Genomic DNA, 26559 nt, shown 5'->3' with positions numbered 1-26559 from the left:
TTAAACCAAACCTGTTTTTTTCGACTCAGGGCTACACTCAATATTTATACAGCAGGCAGAAGAGGAAGAACAGAAGGCAATGTTTACCTTTCGTTCCTCTCCTTTCTCACTTAACACTTCCTTTCTGCAGTACTTTTCAATTTGGCTGAAAATTTACATAAGATCTTAACAGGTCAAAATAACATAATGTTGCTATTTTCTACAGTAGGCTCAATATGAAACCATTTACTATGATGCTCTGAGAAATCTGTTCTCAAACTATTGAACCAGAAACTGCATACATGGTTTCAACTTTTATGTCCTCAATGGCTTTAATTTTAGCAATGTCTCATTTTGCCACACCAACAAACTGAGCTGCAGTTTACCTGACTGAGGAATGGATTTTCAAGCTATTACCAATTTACAGCACTTAATCCTGCAAAATAGTTCTTTTTATGTTTTTTCTCATTATTTGGGCAATGTTTCCATATTTAACAAAATCAGGCCAGGTGTCTGTAGCCTGGAACAGCCTGAACTATACAGACAATATCTTCTTCATTGCCTTCCACTTTGTTGAGGACTTGTCACGGACAGGTCTTATCCTTCACAAAAGTCCATTTCAAAGCAGTGATCAGAATAGAAACTGACAATGCAATAAGCACCACCACTGATGAGAAGATTGTAGGAGCTGCAAGTTCTTCAAAATTAGGTTGTCTAAAAGAGTGGCTCTTTTAAGCCACTAGACTGCTATTTAATACTTAGTAAACGGTGTGGAAAATGTATTCTGAAAACAGGCTGCCACTCCTGACAGCCAAGCAAAGGGTCAGCAAACTTTCCCTGTGAAGAGCCAGAGTATCTTTGACTTTGTGGACCACACAGTTCCTGTCATAACTCTGTAAATGTATGAAAAATCATTTCGTTATCCATTTATAAATGAGATGTTACATAAATTATACCTCAATAAAGTTATTTTTTTAATGAAGGCAAAACAAAGACATATTTAGAGATCAAAGAAAACTAGGTGAATTTGTCACTCACAGCCCTGTATTGTAAAATAAGTGAAAGGAAGTTTTCAGGCTGAAGGGAACTGAGCTCAATGGAAACTCAGATCTCTAGAAAGAAATTAAGAACATGGGAAATACCTAGATAAACATAAAAGATTAATTTTTTCATTTAATTTCCTTAAAATATATGGTTGTTTAGAGGAAAAAAAAATTATAACATGGCCCTGGGGATTTTAAGACATATGTTATATGTGTCACGTATATTTATATATAAAACAACTATAGCATAAATAATGGGAGATGAATCAATTTGACTGCAGGATTTCTACATGTTACAAAAAGTTGTAAAATAACCTAGATATTGTACAACTCTAAGGCTGGGTGTGGTGGTTCACACCTATAATCCCAGCACTTTGGTAGGCCAAGGTAAGTGGATCCCTTGAGCCCAGGAGTTCAAGACCAGTCTGGGCAACATAGTGAAACTCCTTCTCTGCAAAAAAATACAAAAGAAATTAAGCATGCATGGTGATGCATGCCTGTAGTCCCAGCTACTCAGAAAGCTGAGGTGGGAGGATTGACTGAGCCTGGAAAACAGAGGTTGCAGTTACCTGTGATCAAGCCACTGCACTCCAGCCTGGGCAACAAAGCAAGACTCTCTCAAAACAAAAACAACAACAACAAAAAATTGCAAAACTCTAAGTAGACTGTAAAAATTTTGTAATGCATATTATAATCCCTAGAGCAACCACTAAAAACATGATAGGAAGAAGCAGAGTCAAGTCAACAGACAAATTAAAATGGAATTCTTAAAAAACGCATGATCCAAAACCAGGCAACAAAGGAAGAAACGGAGGCCGGGCACAGTGGCTCACATCTGTAATCCCAGCACTTTGGGAGGTCAAGGCAGGCAGATCACTTGAGGTCAGGAGTTCGAGACCAGACTGGCCAACATGGTGAAACCCCATCTCTACTAAAAATACAAAAACTAGCCAGTCATGGTGGTGGGCATCTATAATCCCAGCTACTCAGGAGGCCGAGGCAGGAGAATCGCTTGAACCCAGAGGCAGAGGTTAAACGTGAGCCACGATCATGCTCACTAACCTCTCCCACACTCCAGCCCGGGAGACACGGAGAGACTCTGTCTCAGAAAAAAAAAAAAAAGGCCGGGCGCTGTGGCTCAAGCCTGTAATCCCAGCACTTTGGGAGGCCGAGATGCGTGGATCACAAGGTCAGGAGATCGAGACCATCCTGGCTAACACGGTGAAGCCCCGTCTCTACTAAAAACTACAAAAAACTAGCCGGGCAAGGTGGCGGGCGCCTGTAGTCCCAGCTACTCGGGAGGCTGAGGCAGGAGAATGGCGTAAACCTGGGAGGCAGAGCTTGCAGTGAGCTGAGATCCGGCCACTGCACTCCAGCCTGGGCGACAGAGCAAGACTCTGTCTCAAAAAAAAAAAAAGGAAGAAACAGAGATAGAAAAAGCAGAGAGAATAAACAAAACAAAGAGTTAAATGATATACCTAAATTGAACTATATCAACAATTATATTAAGTGGACTAAGCACTACAATTAAAAGAGAAGGGATAGGCTAGGCACGGTGGTTCATGCCTGTAATCCCAACACTTTGGGAGGCCAAAAGTTCTAATTCAGGAGCATTGCTTGAGGCCAGGAGTTCATGACCAGTATGGGCAACATGGCAAAACTCCATCTCTACAAAAAATTTAAAATTTTGCCAGGCATGATGGCACACACCAGTAGTCCCAGCTACTTGTGAGGCTGAGGCAGGAAGATGGCTTGAGCGTAGGAGGCTGAGGCTGCAGTAAGCCATGATTGTGCTGGTGCATTCTAGCCTGGACAACAGAGTGAGACTCGATCTCAAAAAAAAAGACAGGGACTAGCACAGTAGGTAAGAAAGCAAGATACAACTGTGTGTCATTTATAAGAGATACACTTTGAATATAAAGACTCCAAATAGATGAAAAGTAAATGAAGGAAAAAGATGTACTATACAGTCAGCACAGAAGACTGGAATGACTATACTGGTATAAGATTAAGTATAATATTAATAGATGTCAAGAAAAACAGTATTATTAAAGATAAGCAGGAATATTTCATAATGGTAGAAGTCCTCAGGAAGACAAAATAATCATAAGCATGTACACACAATGACAATGTTTTAAAATACATGAAGCAAAATTGGACAGCACTGAAGACAGATTCCCACAGATTTTAATACTCCTCTCTCAGCAGTATATAATAGAATTGGACAAAACATCCGTCAAGACACAGATAATCTGAACAAAATTATCAACCACCTTATATTAATTAATATTTGTAATTTGGAAGCAACATAAGTGCCCATCAACAGATGAATGGATAAAGAAAATGTGGTACATATACACAATGGAGTACTATTCAGCCAAAAAAAATGAGGGCCGGGCGCAGTGGCTCACGCCTGTAATCCCAGCACTTTGGGAGGCAAAGGAGGGCGGATCGCGAGGTCAGGAGATTGAGACCATCACGGTTAACACAGTGAAACCCTGTCTCTACTAAAAATACAAAAAATTAGCCGGGAGTGGTGGCGGGTGCCTGTAGTCCCAGCTACTCAGGAGGCTGAGGCAGAGAATCACTTGAATCTGGGAGGCGAGACTTGCAGTGAGCCGAGATCGTGCCCCTGCACTCCAGCATGGCGACACAGCGAGACTCTGTCTCAAAAACAAACAAACAAAAAAATTAGCCGGGCATGGCGGCATGCACCTGTAATCCCAGCTACTCTGGGGCTGAGGCAGGAGAATCTCTTGAACTCGGGAGGCAGAGTTTGCAGTAAGCCGAGATCACACCATTGCACTCTAGCCTGGGTGACAGAGCAAGACTCCATCTCAAAAAAAAAAAAAAGAATGAGATTCTGTCATTTGCAACAATGTGGATGGAAATGGAAGTCATTATGTTAAGTGAAATAAGCTAGGCACAGAAAGACAAATATCACATGTTCTTACTTATTTGTGGGATCTAAAAATCAACACAGTTTAACTCATGGAGATAGAGAGTAGAAAGATGATTACCAGAGGCTGGGAAGGGTGGCTAGGGAGTAGAGGGAAATGGAAATGGTTAATGGGTACAAAAAAATAGAAAGAACAAATAAGACCTACTATTTGACAGTGCAACAGGGTGACTATAGACAATAATAACTTAATTGTACATTTTAAAATAACTTGAAGAGTATAACTGGATTGTTTGTACCTCAAAGGATAAATGCTTGAGGGAATGAAGATCCCATTCTCCAAGATGTGCTTATTTCACATTGCATGCCCGTATCAAAATATCTCATGTACCCCAAAAATATATGCACCTACTATGTACCAGTAAAAATTAAAAATTAAATTGAATTTTTAAAAAATTTAACATTTATAGAATATTATACCCAATGACTGCAGAATATGTGTTCTTTTCAAGTGCACAAAGTTATGTACCATATGCTGGGCCATAAACTACGTCTCAATAAATTGAAATGGATTGAAATTATACAGATATATTCAGACACACATGCACAAATTCATCCTTACACACTCTCTGTGGATTTGTTCCTACTTCTTTCAGGCATCTACTGATATTGATACATGATAGTAGAGAAGAAGCCACACGTCAATCAAAATATAGATAATCTACTGTAGCAAACCAAGAATTGATAGCAAATATATCAAGCTTGGATAAGCTTGCATTTTCTCTAAGCAGAACACAAAAAATCCCTACTTAAAAGATGATCACTACCCAAATGATGCCATGGAGAAAATATAAAAACACTATCCCATTTTCTGATGAAGCATCTACACTGTCTTTTACAGAATTTCTCACGGAAGTTTAAAGTAAAACCCTCATCCAAAAAAACAAAGCTGCCCTTTGAAAATGCTTTTTTTTTTTTTTTTTGAGACAGAGTCTCATTCTGTCACCCAGACTGGAGTGCAGTGGTGCGATCCCAGTTCACTGCAACCTCCACCTCCCGGGTTCAAGCGATTTTATGCCTCAGCCTCCCAAGTATCTGGATTACAGGTGCCCACCAACACACCCTGCTAATTTCTGTAATTTTAGTAGAGGCAGGGTTTTGCCACGTTGGCCAGGCTGGTATCAAACTCCTGACTACAAGTGATCCACCCACCCTCGGTCTCCCAAAGTTCTGGGATTACAGGTGTTAGCCACTGATTCTGGCCTGAAAATGTTCTTCTAATCAACATAAACAGTCACCTGGTGATCGAGGCCATCCCAGGCTTCTCTCAACTGTAAATGATCCTTGTCCAGCTCATCCGGATCCCATTTTATTGACAGGACATCCAAAAAGGACTTTTTTTCTTCATTGAATGACTCCATAAAGGACAGCAGGCTCTACAATTAGAAGAGTATTTTAAAGACTGAAAATGTTTAATTCCATTTATATCATATAATCTGTTATTTTGAGGTCTATAGGTATAGGATATATTTAAGTTTTTACTTAAAGGTAAAATCCCCTGAATCCAGTATCCCCTCTCTGCTCTGATTTCCTTCTTCAGTGCACTGTGATAACTGGACACCAGCATAATGTCATACACCTCACTCTGTGCTTTGTGTCGGTATTGTTGGATTTCTACTGGAGTGGAGCAGCAAGGTCACTGGGTTACAGGACAGATCATGATGCCACATGGAAAATATGAGTTTGTTTGTTCTCCCCAAGTATGCGCTCACAACCAAATAAGAATGAATGAATGTGAAAATTATATGATAGCAGTAGTCATATTATAAGCAATTTTCAAAGTGTTCATGAATAACTGGGCTTCAGCTTCTTCTTCTCAATTCATTTTATATAAACTTTGAAAAATACTTTGCCTTCAAATATTTAATAAGTAAAGCTTTTTCTTGGTTCACATTTGTGTGAAATATGGGTATTTAAGAGTTACCAGGCCGGGTGCGGTGGCTCACGCCTGTAATCCCAGCACTTTGGGAGGCCGAGGTGGGTGGATCACAAGGTCAAGAGATTGAGACCATCCTGGCCAACATAGTGAAAAACCATCTCTACTAAAAATACAAAAATTAGCTGGGCGTGGTGGCGCACACCTATAGTCCCAGCTACTCAGGAGGCGGAGGCAGGAGAATCACTTGAACTTGGGAGGCAGAGGTTGCAGTGAGCCAAGATCGCGCCACTGCACTCCAGCCTGGTGACAGAGACTCTGTCTCAAAAAAAAAAAAAAAAAAAAAAAAAAAGAGTATCAATTGGCCAGGCACTGTGGCTCACGACTGTAATCCTAGCAATTTGGGAGGCTGAGGCAGGTGCACCACTTGAGCCCAGGAGTTCAAAACTAGCCTGGGCAACATGGCAAAATTCCGTATCGACCAAAAATACAAAAAATTAGCTAGGCATGGTGGCACACACCTGTAGTCCCAGCTACTCAAGAGGCTGAAGTGGGAGGATGGCTTCAGCCCAGGAGGCAGAGGTTGCAGTGATTGGGCCACTGCACCACAGCCTGGGAGACAGACAGAGATCCTGTCTCAGGAAAAAAAAAAAAAAGAGTTATCAATTACATGGGGTTTTTTTTTCCTTTTTTTGGAGACAGGATCTGGCTCTATTGCCCAGGCTGAAGTTCAGTGGCATGATGTTGGCTCACGGCAACCTCTGCCTCCTGGGCTCAAGTGATCCTCCCACCTCATCTCCCGAGCAGCTGGCACTACAGGGGTGCACCACCACATTCGGCTAATTTTTTTTTTTTTGGTATTTTTTGTAGAGACAGGGTTTCACTCTGTTGTCCAGGCTGGTTTTGAACTCCTGGGCTCAAGTGATCCACCTGCCTCACCTCCTAAAGTGCTGAGATGACAGACATGAGCCACTGCAACTGGCCATAGTTAACTACTCAGCTCCAGGGTTGTAGTGTGAAAGTAGCTACTGACAATACATAAATAGGTGTGGCTCTGTTCCAATAACATTTTATTCACAAAATGGGCCAACCTCTGCTCTAGAACCATACTGTTCAAATGCTGTTCCAAGGATCAGCATTAATGTTTCAAATGTCATTTAAAACATTCTTGACAGCATTTTAAATTATTGACAGCATTTTAAATGAAATGTTATGAAAAAGTCAAAGAATAATTTACTTGAATTCTGATAATTAATGACTTCATAAAACCTTCTATTTAGGGAACCTGAATCTGTGATACATTATTAAATCAAAGACATATGTGAGAACAATGCACTTTCAGTAAAAGATGAGCACTTTGTCAAGAAAAAAATCTTAGACCAGAGCTAAGGGAAGAAGGTCAAGAAGCCTGTGCAGTTCAGACCAAAGGAAGAAAAAGATGTTTGATCCCTTCCTTCCCTGATGCTTCCAAAGCAAAAAGGAAAGTATGGCCAGCAAGTTGCACAACTCACTGAATGTTACAGTTGAAAGGCTGGACTTATCCAACTCTTTGACTTAACAGACATGGAGATGGAGGCCTAGAGGTGCTAAGTGCTATGTAGGTACCTGACAGTATCTGCAGCTTGTTCAGGACAGAGCACTGGGGAGAAGCACAGCACTGCATAGACAATGGGCTCTAAGAAACGGGACTGAGGAACCTTTGCTTTGTTTCCTGTTAAGTCTCTTTCAAGGCTGTACAGTGAATAACTACTTACCCCAGAGAAGCATCACAATGCAAAAACAGCTAGGACTTTAAAGCTAGACTTCCATTCAAGTCCCATCCCTACCCTTTTAGTAGCCATGTAACCTTAAATAAGCCACTTATCTTCATCTGTAAAACTGGAATAATACCAAGCTCAGCAAGATATTTTAACATGTGAAATGCAAATCAGCAAGGTATCTGCTACATAGAAAATGTTCAACATGGCCAGGTGTGGTGGCTCACGCCTATAATCCCAGCACTTTAGGAGGCTGAGGCAGGTGGATCACTTGAGGTCAGGAGTTCGAGACCAGCCTGGCCAACATGGTGAAAACCCGTCTCTACTAAAAATACAAAAATTAGCTGGGCCTGGTGGCAGGTGCCTGTAATCCCAGCTACTCGGGAGACTGAAGCATGAGAATCGCTTGAACCCAGGAGGCAGAGATTGTAGTGAGCCAAGATCGCGCCACTGTACTCGAGCCTGGGCCACAGCGCAAGATTCTGCCTCCAAAAAAAAAAAAAAAAGGAAATGCTCAATATGTGGTAATAATCACAGCTGTCATTATTTCTCAAAGGACTCTCAGTTGAGGCTCTGTATTCATTCTAAAAAGCATGTTCTGGGGCTGGGTGCTGTGGCTCACGCCTATAATCCCAGCACTTTGGGACGCCAAGGCAGGTGGATCACCTGAGGTCAGGAGTTCGAGACTAGCCTGACCAACATGGAGAAACCCTGTCTCTACTAAAAATACAAAATTAGCTGGGCTTGGTGGTGCATGCCTGTAACCCCAGCTACTTGGGAGACTGAAGCAGGAGAATTGCTTGAACCCGGGAGGCAGAGGTTGTGGTAAGCCGAGATCACGCCACTGCATTCCAGCCTGGGCAACAACAGCGAAACTCTGTCTCAAAAAATAAAAATAAAAATAAAAATAAAAATAAAAATAAAATAAAAAGCATGTTCTGCTTTAAACCAGGGACTGGAAAACTTTTACTGTAAGGGGCAAGACAGTAAATATCTCAGGCTTTAAGAGCCATATGGTCTGTATCACGACTACTCAACTCTGGGGTTATAGTGTGAAAGTGGTGACTGGCAATGCTTAAATGAGTGTAGCTCTGTTCCAACAACATTTTATTTACAAAATGGGCCAACCCCTGCTCCAGAACCATGCTGCTCAAAGTACTCCAAAAACGAGCAGAATCAACATCATCTGAGACCTTGTTAGAAATGCAAAAACTCAGGCCCTGCCCCAGAATTACTGAGCCAGAATGTGCATTTTAACAGGACTACCCCAGTGAATCACATGCACCTTAGTTTCTGAAGTACAGTGCTACAATTCAGCCTTAAAACCTTCAGTGAATTTAATATTTAAAATACTTAACCCTGAAAGAGTTTTCTAAAAACATACTTACTGCTCATCCCTTAAAAAGTAAATTACAAGCCGGGCACGGTGGCTCAAGCCTGTAATCCCAGCACTTTGGGAGGCTGAGACGGGCGGATCACAAGGTCAGGAGATCGAGACCATCCTGGCTAACACGGTGAAACCCCGTCTCTACTAAAAAATACAAAAAACTAGCCGGGCGAGGGGGCGGGCGCCTGTGATCCCAGCTACTCCGGAGGCTGAGGCAGGAGAATGGCGTAAACCGGGAAGGCGGAGCTTGCAGTGAGCTGAGATCCGGCCACTGCACTCCAGCCTGGGCGACAGAGCCAGACTCAGTCTCAAAAAAAAAAAAAAAAGTAAATTACAAACTGCTGTTTAAAATCATACTTACATTATACTTTTTAAAGTAGGTATCATTTTCTGGATCCTTTAGCAACTTCTGTAGTTTTTCCTTTTGCAGAGTTAACCAGACCACAGCATCTTTCACCTTTCCCTGTATTTTACACACACACAATTAAACTATATTTTAAACAGACTTGGTTTTTTTAACAAAAAAAATTAACAACTTGAAACAGCAGTGAAATAATGCCATCATTACACACCAATGATTCATTATGCCAAAGAGTAATATCACTTGTTCACATAACACCTTAAATTTTAAACCAGATTGGAACTAGCATCTGAACATGACAATGTGCTAAAGAAATGGGCAAGCAATGCACCCCCTCCCCCATTTTGGCTTGGAGAACATTATTCTAAATCATTTCTTTATAGCAGGCATTTCAGAAGACTGCCTTCCAATAAATCGAAATATGGGGTAATTCAAGAGATGTTCACACCCTGCAGAAACACTGACATCAAAAATAACTCAAACACTTTCAAGAGCCTAAAAATAACAGTACCAAAGGTTTTTAGCTATGCTATCATCAAGATATGAACAACAATTACTTTTTCTGTAGATTCTTGCTTAGGTGGTAAACTTGCTTACATTTGGAAGCCAATTTTACTGCTATAGGACAAAGAAGTTATATCTTATTTCCACCCTTCTTTAACCTTCATTTACTTTGTGTTTTCCTATTAAGCAAAAGTTTTCTAATATTTTTGCACTCAATTTCATGGACAGTTGAATCTTGCATTTTATTTTTTTAATATGAAAATTAATTGGAAAAGAATAGCTCCTCAGCAGGCCAGAAATAAGTGAACTGAATTATAAGCCTGCATCTCAGCTTGAGACTCTCTTCCAGAGTCAGCAACAATCTGGCTTATTGCCTCAAACTTAACAGCTGGAAAAACATAGGCCCAATTTGTCAAATAAAATGCATGTAAACATGTCTGAAAATGCATGCAAACATGTGGTTTAAAACATTTTTTAAAGTAATATTCTCAAACATTTTACTAAATTCACAGCACTCATTTATCATCTTAGAAGCAGAATAAGAGTTTCTTTTCAGCTCAGCAATTTTTATGAAGTTTCCACCCACACTATTTTGTGTACTCACTGAAAGTAAAGGAGAAAAACTGAATAATCAAATGGCAATCTAATAGTTATGCAAGGCTGGGTGCAGTGGCTCACACCTACAATCCCACGCACTTTGGGAGGCCAAGGCAGGTAGATCACTTGAGGCCAAGAGTTTGAGACCAGCCTGGCCAACATGGTGAAATCCTGTACTAAAAATACAAAAATTAGCCAGGCAGGACGGTCCACGCCTGTAATCCCAGCTATCGGGAGTCTGAGGCACGAGAATCATTTGAGCCTGGCAGGCAGAGGTTGCAGTGAGCCAAGATCACGCCACTGTACTCTAGCCTGGATAACAGAGTGAGACTCTATCTAAACAAACAAACAAACAAACAAACAAACAAACAATAGTAATTCAGGAGTATATCAACAAATAGGGATTAACAATAGAATACAACACTTCCATTTATATGAATCACACAATTTCATTTATATGAAGCTAAAGAATAGACAAACTGGAAATGTGCTAAAATTAGATGATGGTGAAGGTTGCCCAATCATGTAAATACACCAACAACCACGGAAACAAACATATTAAATAGATGAATTTTATGGTATATAAATTATATCTCAATAAAGGTAATAAATATTATAATACATAAAAATTTGATAGGCCAGGCACAGTGGCTCACTCCTATAATCCCAGCACTCTGGGAGGCCAAGATGGGTGGATCACTTGAAGTTAGGAGTTCAAGACCAGCCTGGTCAACATGGTGAAACCCGTCTCTATCAAATATACAAAAATCAGCTGAGTATGGTGGCACGTGCCTGTAATTCCAGCTACTTGGGAGGCTGAGGTAAGATAATCACTTGATGGGAAGACAGATGTTACTGTAAGCCAAGATCATGCCACTGCACTCCAACCTGGGAGACAGAGTGAGACTGTCTCAAAAAAAATAAATAAATAAAAAATAAAAAAATAGAATATTATAATAAACAAAAATTTTATATCTTTAGATTTTTAAAAGTTTAACTTCATTTGTCTTATATAGTGCCTATCGGAAAGTTGTTTCAGATAATTCAGTAAAGTTTAATAAATTATCCCTTTGAACCTAAAAAAAAAAAAAAGAACATTCAACACTAACCTACAGTAACAGAAATTAGAATGCTGGTTGCCTGGGGTAGGAAGCAGAGACAGAAAAGGTGCCCAGTGGAATATTCTGGGTACCAGATATGTTTTATATCATGATTGAAGTATGATTTACAGGGGTGTATGCTCATTAAACTGTACATTTAAGTTCTGTATGCAAATTATATCTTGCTTTTAAAAATTAAACCATTAGCAGGATACAACTAAAATGAGCTTGACTTATGCATATGAAAACATACCCGAGCCTCCTCTCCAGTCCCAGGTGCATCTTTGGAATACTGCAGAAACTGTGCCACATAGGTCATGATGGACTTTTCATCAGGATCAACAACGTCCACATCTGCAAGATACACCACACTATCAATTAGCTGTTATACATTTGCTATAATGAATATTCTAGAATGGGCTATGCCATAGCCTCTGCCGTTTAGTTCACAGGCTCTGGAAATGCACCAAAGTAGTCACCCAGCCATCCAATCTCTGTTTACTCAGCCTTGCTGCAAGACTGTGCAGTGGCTAAGAGCTTAGATCTATACACAGAGATAGCTGGGGGGTTAAATCCTGACACTAGTATGTGCACAGTCTCAGTTTTCTAATAATACAGTGTCACTATGGGGGTATGTCTGAGGGCATAAGTAGTCAGAGAGGATGAAGAGGAGAAAATAAAGTATTTCTCTTTCTAGATACATGGTGCAGAAATTCCTCCAGGAATGCAGGAACATACAGCAATTAGAATGCATTCCTGACACCTTGGTCTTGGCATGTGTGCAGTAAAGCATCTCCAAAAGCATATATTGTATGGAAAGCTTATCTAAGACATTCACAGAGTTTGTTCATTCATTCATAGAACACGTAAATCTACTGAGAGCCTTCTACGGGCCAGGCTTTGTGTTGCATTAGGAGTCCATCGTGAAATAAGTCTGTAAAATGCTGAATTAAACAAAATTTTAAAGACTACAAACTCCTATTTATCTTATTTTTTATTTATTTTAGACAGGGTCTCTCTATGTTGTCCAGGCTGCTCTCAAACTCCTGGCCTCAAGCAGTCTTCCGACCTCAGCCTCACAAGTAGCTAGCATAGGACACTGTGCCAGGCATATAAATTCTGTAAAGTACAGAACTTCTCCAGGCATCTAATAAGTGAAGGAGATCATAAAATCACAAAAAGCGGGATGCAATATGTCACAGACAAAATGAACACCTAATTTGGAGGTGTTCCTTGACCTAAACAAGCAATAAAGATTATTTTAAAAAAAAAACTTCAGTTTATTTATTAAGTTAAACTTAAAGCAACAAATATTTACAGAGAGCCAATAACTGTGGGTCACAGGCAGGGGCTACAAGGATATGTAAGGCATGGTCCCTGCCTTTGGAGATCTTATGCTTCAACCCTCTATTCATTCAACTAGTAGATGCTAGACACCTTAAAACATTATCTGCCCCTCAAGGAGTTTAAGGTTAGGAAAAAAAAAGTAACAAACAAATACAACACACCATGCATACTTTAGTGAACATATTTACTAGGTTCAATGAGTGCTCTAAGTCACCTGAAGTAGAAAATAAATCAATCCATTTGCAAACAACGTAATTCAAGGCAGTAAGCATATAAAATTAGCAATAAAAAGCTGAGGGTAGGGTTTCAATATAGGAAGAATTTTTAAGAATTAAGTTATTCTATCTTTAACTGAAAAAGATATAAACATCAAGAGATACATAAAATAATGATACTGGCTTATTTAGATATCGCTTTACAAAAACTTCTCATTATATATGAAGCCACGCGTGAAGATTAAATGTGTTAACAATATTATGTCAAAATAGTTCCCTTATTCAAATATGACTAAGGTATTTGGTTTGGATAAATAATTATGATGCATTTCATATTTTTGAGCTATTATTTAAGCCATTTATGATGAATTATGGGCAAGTATGCAGAAAAAATTTGTTTTTACTATAGTGTCTATTTCGTTAGTTGCCTGGTTATTCATACATACAAAAATGGAGAAAATATTTTATACTAATAATAAAGATTTGGAGAATCACAATATAAGAAAAGTATTTAAAACAGACAGTCATCAGAAACAGGACAAAAGCACGAGAAAAAATAAAGGAAAAACAAAAGACAATGAAAAGCCAAAAAGAAAAGACAAAAGACAAGGAAAGGGAGAAAAGAAGGTAAAAAAGGAAGGGGGGAAAAAAAGATAAGGGTAAAAAGTTAACAAGAATTAGTAACAACCAACATGAAGGCAGACCAATGTCCAAACTATAGAAATACAGCTGTAGGCAGACCAAGCATGGTGGCTTAAGCCTGTAATCCTAGCACTTTGTGAGGCCGAGGTGGCAAGTCACCTGAGGTCAGGAGTACTAGACCATCCTGGCCAACAGGGCAAAACCCTCTCTCTACTAAAAATGCGAAAATTAGCCAGGCATGGTGGCACATGTCTATAATCCCAGCTACTTGGGAGCCTGAGGCAGGAGAATTGCTTGAACCCAGGAGGCGAAGGTTGCAGTGAGCCAAGATTGAGCCACTGCACTCCAGCCTGGGAGACAGAGCAAGATACTCCAGTCTCTAAATAAATAAATAAATAAATAAATAAATAAATAAATAAGGCTGTAAGCTCACATACAAGTTCTAAGTTCAAATTAGGCTGTGAGCTTATAAATATCACCTAAATTCAACTCTTACCAAAACCTGAAGTCCACAGAGGCTAAATACCAGTAGCAAAGAGCACAGGTAGCAGCCAGATCTTGGTTTCTAATACCATTCTCCAATAAAAAGAGCCAGGGCTCCTTGGAGAAATGACGATCCTAAGACTGGGGCAGGAAATACACAAGATGAGCCTGCAGCATCTTGTTAGGCCAGAAAGTAAGAAAATGCTCAAAAACAAACAAGCAAACCCCATACTGATGGGGACATATCAAAGGAGCACAGGAGCCAACTAAAGAGCTCCCACTGGCCAAAACTTTGAGCGTAAAGAGACTTTTTAAAAAATTGACCCTTAAAATAAACATAGTAGTACAATAAGCCCATATTGATATAAATAAATGACTGAATAAGTAAGTAAATGGGGGAGAATAGACAAATTTCTGAGCAGAAGAACTTCAAATAATTTACATAGATAATCTGCCATCAAGGAGAGTGAGTGTAACTCTCCCAAGTGTGGGCTATGCAGTGACTTCCCTCCAAAGAGCACAGTATGGAAAGAAGCGGGAGAAAAGAGTAACTTCACCATGAGAACTCTGATCAGCACTAGCTCGGCCAGATGAGGCAGTAACTGGGATTACAGGCGCACCACCACGCCCAGCTAATTTTGTATTTTTAGTAGAGACGGGGTTTCACCATGCTGGCCAGGCTAGGTCTTGAACTCCTTACCTCGTGTCTGCCCACCTCGGTCTCCCAAAGTGCTGGGATTACAGGCTTGAGACACAGCGCCCTGCTGAAAGTTTATTTAAAAATACAAAAAGAGGCCAGGCGTGGTGGCTCACGTCTGTAATCCCGGCACTTTGGGAGGCTGAGGTGGCCCAATGCTTGAAGCCAGGAGTTCGAGACCAGCCTGGACAACATAGTAAAACCCCATCTCTACTAAAAACACAAAAATTCGCCAGGCACAGTGGCACACACCAGTAGACCCAGCTACTCAGAAGGCTGAGGTAGGAGAATCACTTGAACCAAGGAGATGGAGGCTATGGTGAGGCAAGATCACACCACTGCACTCCAGCTTGGGAGACTGAGTGAGACCCTGTCTCAAAAAAAATAAAAATACAAAAAAATTAGCCGGGCGTAGTGGCGCACACCTGTAGTCCCAGCTACTCAAGAGGCTGAGGCACAAGAATCACTTGAACCAAGGAGTTGGAGGCTGTGGTGAGGCAAGATCACACCACTGCACTCCAGCTTGGGAGACTGAGTGAGACTCTGTCTCAAAAAAAATAAAAATACAAAAAATTAGCCAGGCATGGTGGCGCACACCTGTAGTCCCAGCTACTCAGGAGGCTAAGGCACAAGAATCGCTGTAACCCAGGAGGTGGAGGTTGCAGTGAGCCAAGATTGCTGGGCAACAGAGCAAGACTCATTCCAAAAAAAAAAAAAGGAATGAAGTATTGATACATGCCACAACATAGATAACCTTGGAGATATTTTGCTAAGTTAAAGAAGCCAGTCACAAAGACTGTGTATTGTATAATTCCGTATATGTGAAATGTAATTAGAAAGTACTGGGGCATGAGGGGGGTTGGGGGCAAATGGAGAGTAATTGCTAATGGTCACAGGAGTTCCTTTGGGGATGACAAACATGTTCTAAAATGAATGGTGATAATGACTGAACAATTTTGTGAATACAGTTCTCCTTGGTATCCACAGGAACTGCTTCCAGGACTCATCTCTAGATTGCTTTTAATATCCAATACAATGTAAATGCTATGTAAATAGTTGTTATACATTTGTGTAACATGTATTGTTTAGGGAATAATGACAAGAAAAAAGTCTGTACATGCTCAGGACAAATGCTTTTCCTTTTCCCCAAATATTTTCAATCCATTGTTGGCTGACTCCATGGATATGGAACCCATAGACACGGAGGGCAGGCTGTATACTAGAAACCACTAATTTGTATACTTAAATGGATACATTATATGGTATGTGAATTATCTCTTAATAAAGCTGCTTAAAACGAAAAAGATTAAGTGACAAATCCACAGTCACCTGGTCAGTGAGTGTGCTGGAACTAGCTGACTAACATCAGCTTAAGAGAGTTGATTGCTAAATGTTCAGAAGTTTTTGTAAGCTGGTTGTGAAAAAATCATCAATAAAAATTAAATCATATAAATGCACAAATTATATTAAAAGCATAGGTAATAAATACTCAAAATTTATCACTTCCCAATTATTGTATTATATTTTACTATTATCTATATGCTCCTGAGGCTATCTGTCTATTGTATCTGTGTGACAGAAACAACATATCATGGTGTGGTACTGAACATCTTTTTCTAATTCTGCGTTTAGTGATTGCACATTGGTAACTTGAAATCAGTCATAACGGTAGCATTTAAAACACAGAAGTCTGCAAATGAGGGCTTGACTGTTGTTCTGTTAACTGCTAAAAAAGAGATGAATAAAATGTTAATAATGCAGGTAAATCTTAAAAATATGTTCTGTCTAAAGCTGTTAGTTGCATTGTGAATAGCATCAAAAGTTGAGAAAATATTCTTCTAGTATTCAATTCAGCAAAGAAGCCATTCATGTCACTGAAGAACAAATGAAGTTCTGATATACCTCTTATTCTACTTATTAACATAAAGGAAATTCTAAACTAACATTCATGTCAGAACTACATTTCTTCAGCAAATACAACACTAAGTCGATTACAGAAGGATACAGAGTTTGGCAAAAATCAACAAAAGCATTTTGGGGCTATATGAAATCTATAAGAAAGCATATCATAAATGTTATAATTATTCATAAAATAATACACATTCCTTAATATCAGTCAAATCTATCATAGTGTAAATGTATGTATGTTTCCCATTGTTTGGGAGGCCAGTCACTAAACATTTGTATACACATCCCAGTAATAGAGCTGAGACTAGAATTCACACGTGCTTGACCTACGCATTCATCATAATTTTCACCAATCCTGTATACCTCTATTACGACCTTAATGTTTTTTTTAATAGCTTTGGTTATATTATGAAACATTACAATCCAAAGTAAAGTGCTTTTGAGAAAGAAGTAAAATTTTTAAATCTTAATTTTATAAAGTTAAATTATAATTTGATGATGATCTCTGTAAAACTAACCAGTACTCAGGATGTTGTCGTTAACAATCCAACACGATTGAGCAGAATCAATGGCCAACCATATAAGGACAGACGGGAAAGCGGCAGTTTCTATTCTCAGAGAGGTTTCAGCTTTAACTCAGAGGGAGTGAGGACAGACATATAACCAACTTTAATTCAAGACTCAGAGAAACATCTTACGAAAGAGATTTAGAATAGAATAATAGAATCAAGAAGAAAAAAACACAGAACATAATAGAAGAAAATCAAGACAGAGGCTCAAATTATTCCCAATAACAGCATTGTTTGCTTTCAGCTGTGGCTTCCCCTGTAATTACTGAAGTTAACCAATTGGTAGGAATTGTTTAATCATATAAAATTCGATAAACAGTTTAAGTTAAGCCCTCCAGGACTACAATAGAATGCTATTATGTTTATTCATGTATAGATACTATTTTGAAATCAACTTCATGCTAAGCCTTAAAGATTGTTTTAAAAACAAAGAAGCTTCTTTACCTTCTGGTTCCAGCAATCTGGGGATTTTTAATTCTCGTTCTGCAATTCTGAAGGCCTCTCTCAGATTGTCTTTGTTGGATCTATGCTTCACACTCTTCATGTCAATTAGGTCTGGTCGCAAGGCATGAATGATGGCCAAAAAAGCCATCCCATTTCTCCAACTTGACTTAAAATCTGTCACATTGACAGACTCATAGCTATCATAAAAGGACAAAAACATGATAAATACCATTAAAAATAATGTAACACACCCCTCCACTACATTCAATAGTAATTAAAACTTGTCAAATCAAGTAAATTAGATACATCATGCTAGATAAAATTTTTAATCTTGTGATCAAATTAAAGGAAAATGCCAAGCTTGATGAAACTCAAAATACCACAGAACACTGATTCTCAAAATTTGGTTCCTGAGCCAGCAACAACAGTATCACCCAGGGTGCAGGTGTTAGAAATGCAAATTCTCAGGCCAAATCCCACACCTACTGAATCAAACTCTGAAGGTGGGCCTGAAATCTGTGCCTTTAAAAAAGCCCTCCAGGAGATAATGATATTCACCCAAGATGGATGCCCTTCATTACCAAATATGTTGGCTTAAGCCTGCCTTTAAACTTCTACATACAGGGAAGGTCCCTAACTAGAGGAAATCACTTTCTTTTTCAGTGGGACAAATTAAATGATACATTGTGTGCAATTAATGGCCTGTAGCTCACTAGATAGATAGACCTTGTCACTCCTCTGCTTAAAACCCATCATGACAGATGAATGGATAAACAAAATGTGGTATATACGTGCAATGAATATTATTCATCCTTAAAAAGAAGGGAAATTCTGGCTGGGGGCGTTGGCTCACGCCTGCAATCCCAGCACTTTGGGAGGCTGAGGCGGGAGGATCACTTGACACTGAGAGATTGAAGCTGCAGTGAGCTACAATTGCACCACTGCACTCCAGCCTGGGTGACAGAATGAGACCGTCTCAAAAAAAAAAAAAAAAGGAGGGAAGTTCTGACACATGCTACAACACGAAGGAACCTTAAAAACCATGCTAAGTGAAATAAGCCAGTCACAAAAGGACAAATACCATATGATTCCACTCATATGAGGTATGTAGAGTAGTCAAATTCATAGGGAAGTAGAATGGTGGTTGCCAGAGGCCAGAGGTTGCAGGTGATGGGGAGTTCTAGTTTAACAGGTACAGTTTCACAAAATGAAAAAAGTTCTGGTGACAGAGAGTGGTGATGGCTAGACAACAATATGAATGTAGTTAGTGCCACTGAACTGCACACTTAAAAAGGGTCAAAGTGGTGGATTTTAGGTTATGTATATTTTATCACAATAAAATCAATCAATCAATCAATCTATCTATCTATCCATCCATCTATCTATCTATCTATCAACATCATTAGCTAGCCATTGTATTTAGAATGACATCTCTCACCCTGGTCTACAGACCCTATGTGATTTGGCCCCTGCCTGCTTTTCTCATCTTTGTATCTCCCCTCTCTTACAGAGTTACAGTCACCAGCCTCGTTCCCGTTTCTCAAAGCCACCCTCCTAGTCACTGTCCTTGGATGCTCCTTCTCATACTTCTTCATAAAGCCTCCACTTGAGGAGTCAGTTCAAAGCCTCTCAGCAGCAAAGCCCTGTCTTACCACCTGCAGTAAAGGAGACACTCTCCCTGCCCTCAACCTCCTTGACCATATCAAAAGTCCTTCACAATCTGCTTGCCAACTGTAATTATCACATTTCTTCATGATGATTCCTGCTTTCCCCATCAGGATGCAAGCCTTTGAGAGCAAGGGCTTTGCCTTTCTTGTTCACCACTGTAGACTCATTCCCCAAACAATGCCTGGCATATAATCAGGGCTTAAGACACATATTTTTAAAAAAATCACTCCATCACTATTCTCTGCTTCATAAGGGATCAGTGAAAGTTCTGCAAAAGGGTATAGTTGGCTGCAACATTTGGGATATATTCTAGAACAACTATCGTGTCCTTTCATATCCCATAAAAAGCATGAAAAACTTCAATAGACTATTTTAAGGTATGAATCAAATGATAAAAGCTACTCAGGAAACAGGTCTGCTCCAGATGACCTGGGTTTTCCTGTTTACTTAGGGGAAAAAAGTTTAAAACTATGACTGTAATAAACTACATAGCAGTCAGTGATTTTTGTGTTGTCTAACAAATACGTCTGTGGTATCTACTCTACCCAGAAACTGTTCTAAATGCTTTAAAAAAATTAATTCTTATCATGCAGATAACAACCTATGACATATTACTGTTGTTCACATTTTATGACTGAAGAAATTGGAACACAAAGAGATTAGGTGTTCAAAGTCACCAGTTAGAAAGTACAGGGCACCAGCACTTCAAATCCAGGTACTCTGACTTTAGAATGTGCAAGACTAAGCTAAACTATTAGGTGGGTGCAAAAGTAATCGCAGTTTTTACCATTAAAAGTAATGGCAAATTGTAATGCTATGGCAAAAGTAATGCAATTACTTTTAAGTAATTAAAAGTAATGGCAAAAACCGCAATCACTTTTGCACCAACCTAATAATAACTAAAGGGATGGTGGCTGCAGCTGAAGGCAGGGCCAGACCTCAGCACCTTGAGTACTGAACCAGCACTGCACTGACTGGCAGGCACTGTACTCAATACTGTGTAGGTCAGCTCTGCACTGATGAGCCAAAGCCAATATCATAAAGATGTTGCTGCCAGACCTTAGAGAGGGCGGAATTAGGCTCCTGGTTGGCAGAACCTACACTCATTTAGATGTGGAGAATGGGGCCTGATTCATCTGTTTCACAAATGAGAAAATACAACATATTACTTACAAAAGAGTCTTATTGAAATAAAACACAAATATTGAAATAATAAAACACAGGACATTGAAATAAAAGTTATATAATACCACCAACGATGGCCAAAACTAGGATAAACCCATGATGAATTACTTAAGAAGAGGTGCTACATTTTAATAAGCTTAGCATAAGCTCTATAGCTGAAAACTAAGAAAGATGGGGAGATGTGAAGAAAAGATAAACTGTGGTAAAATATTTGGGGCTTTGAAAGGACTTTAAGGTTATTTATGCATAAATGAAATAAATCTGAGTAGACACAATAATGCTTTTCACAAATACTGTTTGGGATTTTTAAAATTTAGAAAACTGGAGTACAATTGTCTCTAGGAGATTCAAGAAACAATTCATTTAATATACTTTAAACCTCTATATAAGGTTATGTATGTTTATGGCTCTCATAAAATATAGAGAATGAATGACAACTGAAGAAAAGTAAGGCTGGGCCGGGAGCAGTGGTTCACTCCTGTAATCCCAGCACTTTGGGAGGCAGAGGTGGGCAGATCACCTGAGGTCCGGAGTTTGAAACCAGCCTGGGCCAACCTGATGAAACCTCATCTCTACTAAAAATACAAAATCAGCTGGGCATGGTGGTGCACACCTGTAATGCCAGCTACTCGGGAGGCTGAGGCAGGAGAACTGCTTGAACTCAGGAGGTGGAGGTTGCAGTGAGCTGAGATCCTGCCACTGCACTCCAGCCTGGGCGACAAAAGCAAAACTCCCTCTCAAAAAAAAGAAAAGTAAGGCTGAAGGCAGAAATTCAGCTCTATCTTGGCCTTTCAACAGGAAGGACTTACTCTGAAGTCCTGCATTTGAAAGGGCTTAGCAACATAGTTATGACCCTATTTACCTAACAATGCTATGATGTGACAAGAAATGCCTTGTGAACTCTACAGTTCTAGTAGAGAGATCTCCTGCATCTACAGTCCTTATTTTTCCTAAGCTCCAGCTCAGACATTGGTTAAAATGGGAAAGTAAATTGTCTCCCAAGAGCAGAAAACATTTTTCTTTCTTTAAAAGAAAAACAAGATATGAGCACTAACTTTCCTTCATTATCCCCAATTTTTAAAAATGCATACTCCAGCCTGGTGTGGTAGCTCACACCTGTAATCCCAGCACTTTCAGAGATGGAGGCAGGTGAATTGCTTGTGCTCAGGAGTTTGAAACCAGCCTGGGCAACATGGCAAAACCCCATCTCTACAAAACATACAAAAATTAGCCAGACATGGTGGTGTGTACCTGCAGTCCCAGCTACTCAGGAGGCTAAGGTGGAAGGATCAATTGAGCCTGGGAGGTCAAGGCTGTAGTGAGCCATCATCGCACCACTGCAGTCCAGCCTGGGTGACAAAGTGAGACTCTGTCTCAAAACGCATACTGTCTGGCCTCTGTGCTTCCTAATTGAGCTATATTTCTAAACTCTGAGGTCTCTTAATATACTCACATACATCTTCAAGAGATAAGTTTTGTGTGTGTGTGTGTGTGTGTGTGTGTGTGTGTGTGAGACAGAGTTTCGCTCTTGTTGCCCAGGCTGCAGTGAAATAGCATGATTTCGGCTCACCACAACCTCCACCTCCCGGGTTCAAGCAATTCTCCTGCCTCAGCCTCCCAAGTAGCTGGGATTACAGGCACGTGCCACCATACCAGGCTAATTTTTCATAGAGACGGGGTTTCACCATGTTAGCCAGGCTGATCTCGAACTCCTGACCTCAAGTGATCTGCCCGCCTCAGCCTCCCAAAGTGCTGGGATTATAGGAGTGAGCCATCGTGCCTGGCACTTTACCACTTTATTTCCATGTAATAATATGCCGCCTAAACACAGCAGGTGGGAGTGAGCGAGTTTACCCAGGTGATACCACCTTCCAGCCTTTGAAACCAAACGTGGCTGAGCTCTCGGGCTTCCACATATGGAAGAAGCACTGAGAGGAAGGGGGATAGTGAGAATTTTCATTTTAAGTGAGGGAGGTGTTTGGGTGGTGAGGTGGTGTTGGTTGATACAGTTGCCCTGTGTGTCTCTTAGGATCATAGCAAACTACTTACGTGGCACATTGTTCCTGAGCCCACAAAAGAAGGGCCTTTTTTGCAGACATCTGCCATCTTGCTTGTACTTTGGAGCATTTCTTAGCTGGAGGACTTGAGGTAGGAGAAGAATCAACCACACTCACATCATCCAGGGAAGGCTGATTGTAATTGCAAGGAAGAGTCTGGGCAAGCTTCTCAATCTAAGGAAGGCAAAGTAAGACTTAATGTTTATAAAAGCATAAGTTACCAGCATTGGGCCAAAATTTCCAGTCAAAATAAGACCTAAAAAGCATCCTATGACAGTCATAGTTTACTCCTGTGAAATGAATACTGGGCAAATCCTTGAATAACAGCGTCTGCCATGGGGGCTGCACTTTTGCTTCCTAAGGTATGACTTGGGTCATTCCTTACACTCTCCCAGGCATGCTGCCCCACACTGAGGGATGTCCCTCATCGATGCATCCCCCTGAAGTACTTATGGAGCACTTCACTGTAGCTTAACGCCTGTCAAATGAATTTAACTGAACCAAATTGAGCTCCTAGTCTAGAGTATCTTGAGAGACTGGATCAAGTGAAATGCATCCATTAAGGACAAATGTACACATCAAAAAAAAGATAGTCAAACACATGGATAGACAAGTCCAGAGGAAACAAATAAAACTGCCATTAAATCTATGAAAAACAATTGCATTTGTAATTTAAGAAATTTAAATGTATACAGCAAAAGGATAGCTTTTACTATATTGTACAGGCAAAATAAATGTAAAGGCAATATCCAGCGATGGTCAAAGTATGAGAAACTAGATATTTTTATATTGCTAGTAAATGTACAAATTGGCTCAATTTTTTTGGAGGGCGATATGGTATCTATCCAGAACTTTAAAAGATAAATCCATAAACATAAAAGTATTTAATACATTTCTCTCAACAAATGACAGACTAATCAGACAATCAATAATAACAGATGTCAACAACACAATTAACAAACTTGGTCTGATTAGCATTGATCTGGTAAGCACTACGCCAACATTGCTTTCACGAGCGTACAGAACATTTACTGAAACTGACCATGCTGCACCGTAAGTCAAGCTGCAGCAATTTTGAAAGACTGAAATCATTCAGAGTATGTTCTCTGACCACATTGAAATTCTAGTCAGCAGCAAAGATATAACAGACAAAATCTCCAAATATTCAGAAATTAAGATATATATATATATATATTTTTTTTTTTTTGAGATGGAGTCTCGCTCTGCCACCCAGGCTGGAGTGCAGTGGCGCAATCTCGGCTCACTGCAACCTCCACCTCCCAGGTTCAAGTGATTCTCCTGCCTCAGCCTCCTGAGTAGCTGGGATTACAGGTGCACATCACCATGCCTGGCTAATTTTTGTATTTTTGGTAAAGACAGGGTTTCACCATGTCGGTCAGGTTGGTCTCGAACTCCTGACTTCGTGATCCGCCTGCCTCACCCTCCCAAAGTGCTGGGATTACGGGCGTGAGCCACCACACGCAGCCTAAGCAATATATTTTTATATGGCCCATAGGTCGAATGAGAAATAGAAATGAAAATTAGAAAATATTTTGAACAGAATAATTAAAACGTTATACTCACAGATTGAAAGATGCAGTATTTTTTAAATGTCAATTTTTTTCTGAAACGTTTTATACATGCCATGTAATCCTAATAAAAATCCCAGCAGGAGTGTGCGTGTGTGTGTGAGAATGTGTGTGTGCGCGCACACGCGTGAAAACTGACAAGTTATTTATAAAATTTATATAAAAATGCAAAAAGCAAAGAATAATGAAGATTTTCTTAAAGAACAAGTTGGACAACTTACACTATCAGATATCAAGACTTAATATATAGTTACCAAAATTACAAAGTATAGTACTGGTGCAAAGAGAAGTGATGAAAGAAAATAGGTCATTTGAAAATAGAGCCTCACATATAGGGCGACTTCATGTCGACTTCACGTGTGAAGGTGACACTACAGCACAGTAGGAACATGGTGAGCTTTTCAATAAACTGTTGGGTCAACTGTTTATAGCCATATGGAAAAAAGTAAATTTCGATTGTTTCAACACAGCATACAAAATCAATTCATTCTTGAAAGATTGTAGAGCTAAATATAAAATTTAAAACAATTACATTTTCAGAACTGGGCTGTCCAGTATGACAGTCGCCAGGCACATGTGAGATTTAAATTCAAATTAATTGAATAATTCATTTCCTCTGCCATACTAGCCACATCTCAAGTGTTCAATAGCCACAAGTGGCTTGAACAGGAGGCAGAGGTTGCTAGTAGTCACTGTTTTGTACAATATAGCTATGGAACATTTCCACCATTGCAGAAAATCCTATTGGACAAAATTGTTCTAGAAAATAATGTAACAGAATACTTTCATAGTAAAAAGAGGTCTTTAAAGAATATAACAGGCCAGGCGTGGTGGTTCACATCTGTAATCCCAGCACTCTGGGAGGCCGAGGCAGGTGGACCACCTGAGTTCAGGAGTTCAAGACCAGCCTGACCAACATGGTGAAACCCCATCTCTACTAAAAACACAAAAATTGGCTACGCCTTGTTGTGTACACCTGTAGTCCCAGATACTCAGGAGGCTGAGGCAGGAGAATCACTTGAACCCAGGAGGTAGCGTTGCAGTGAGCCAAGATTGTGCCACTGCACTCTAGCCTGGGCAACAGAGCAGGACTCCATCTCAAAAAAAAAAAAAAAAAAAAAGGAATATAAAAGTATAAGCCACAAAAGAAGTTGATAAATTCAAACTATATTAAAATTATGAATGCTTCTTCATTAAAAGATTGAAAAATCAAGCCACAGTCAGAATTATTTGCAATTTACATACATTCTACAGAAGACTTTTGTCCAGTATATATATTATACTGTAATTATGTTATGTTATAGTATATGTAATATATTATATAATATTATTACAATATTATATATTACAGTATATAATATATACTGGACAAAAGTTATATATCACAGTATATATATAATATATATACTGGACAAAAGTTCTTTGTAGAATATATGTAATGTATATACTGGAGATCACATATACATATTATATATGTTTATATGTAATATATAAATATATTATATAAAATATAATATATATTATGTATTATATAATATATACATTTATATATATTATAATACATTTATATATTATATATTATAAACATATAAACATATAATATATATAAACATATATTATATATGTATATGTGATCTCCATACATATATATGATCTCCAGTATATGTGTATTCATCTATATCTCCAGTATATATGTGTATGTTTTTTGGAGACAGGGTCTTGCTCTGTTGCCCAGGCTAGAGTGCAGTAGCACAATCATGGCTCACTGCAGTCTCAACTTCCTAGACTCAAGTGCTTCTCCCACCTCAGTCTCCAGAGAAGCTGGGACCACAGGCAGGTACCACCATTCCCAGCTAATTATTTTTATTTTTATTTTTGTAGAGATGGGGTCTCCTTATGTTGCCCAGGCTGGTATTGTTTGTTTACTATGGCAGAGGAGAGAGTAGGAGGCTTCTGGGCTCAAGCAATGCTCCTGCCTCAGCCTATCAAAGTGCTGGGATTACAGCCATGAGCCACCACACCCAGCCTAGAATGTATTTTAAAACATCTATAAATCATTACACATAACATCAAGGCTTAAATAATAAATTTTAAATGCCAAGTATTAGCAGCAGAGATTGGAGCAAGAAATTCTGGTGAGTATAAATTGGAAGAACTACTTTGATTAACTGTTTGGCAGTATATACTAAAGC

At 39.4% G+C, this 26559-nt stretch overlaps 1 protein-coding gene across 6 annotated transcripts in view; it reads right to left on the bottom strand.

Moving 5' to 3' along the window:
• SYNE2 (spectrin repeat containing nuclear envelope protein 2) overlaps positions 1-26559 on the bottom strand; it is a 376660-nt gene that overhangs the window by 254419 nt on the left and 95682 nt on the right. For all 6 annotated transcript variants that reach the window (XM_028851601.2, XM_028851602.2, XM_028851605.2 and 3 more), the window contains exons 7-11: positions 22771-22952; positions 17869-18065; positions 11817-11917; positions 9363-9464; positions 5220-5357 (exon numbers count right to left, since the gene is read on the bottom strand). In XM_028851601.2, coding sequence (XP_028707434.2) covers positions 5220-5357; positions 9363-9464; positions 11817-11917; positions 17869-18065; positions 22771-22952 — 720 coding nt within the window. The remainder of the gene's footprint in view (positions 1-5219; positions 5358-9362; positions 9465-11816; positions 11918-17868; positions 18066-22770; positions 22953-26559) is intronic.

The sequence above is a fragment of the Macaca mulatta genome, chromosome 7 (genome assembly GCF_049350105.2).
Source record: "Macaca mulatta isolate MMU2019108-1 chromosome 7, T2T-MMU8v2.0, whole genome shotgun sequence".
Classification (NCBI taxonomy): domain Eukaryota; kingdom Metazoa; phylum Chordata; class Mammalia; order Primates; family Cercopithecidae; genus Macaca; species Macaca mulatta.
This window is presented reverse-complemented; position numbering and strand designations above follow the sequence as displayed.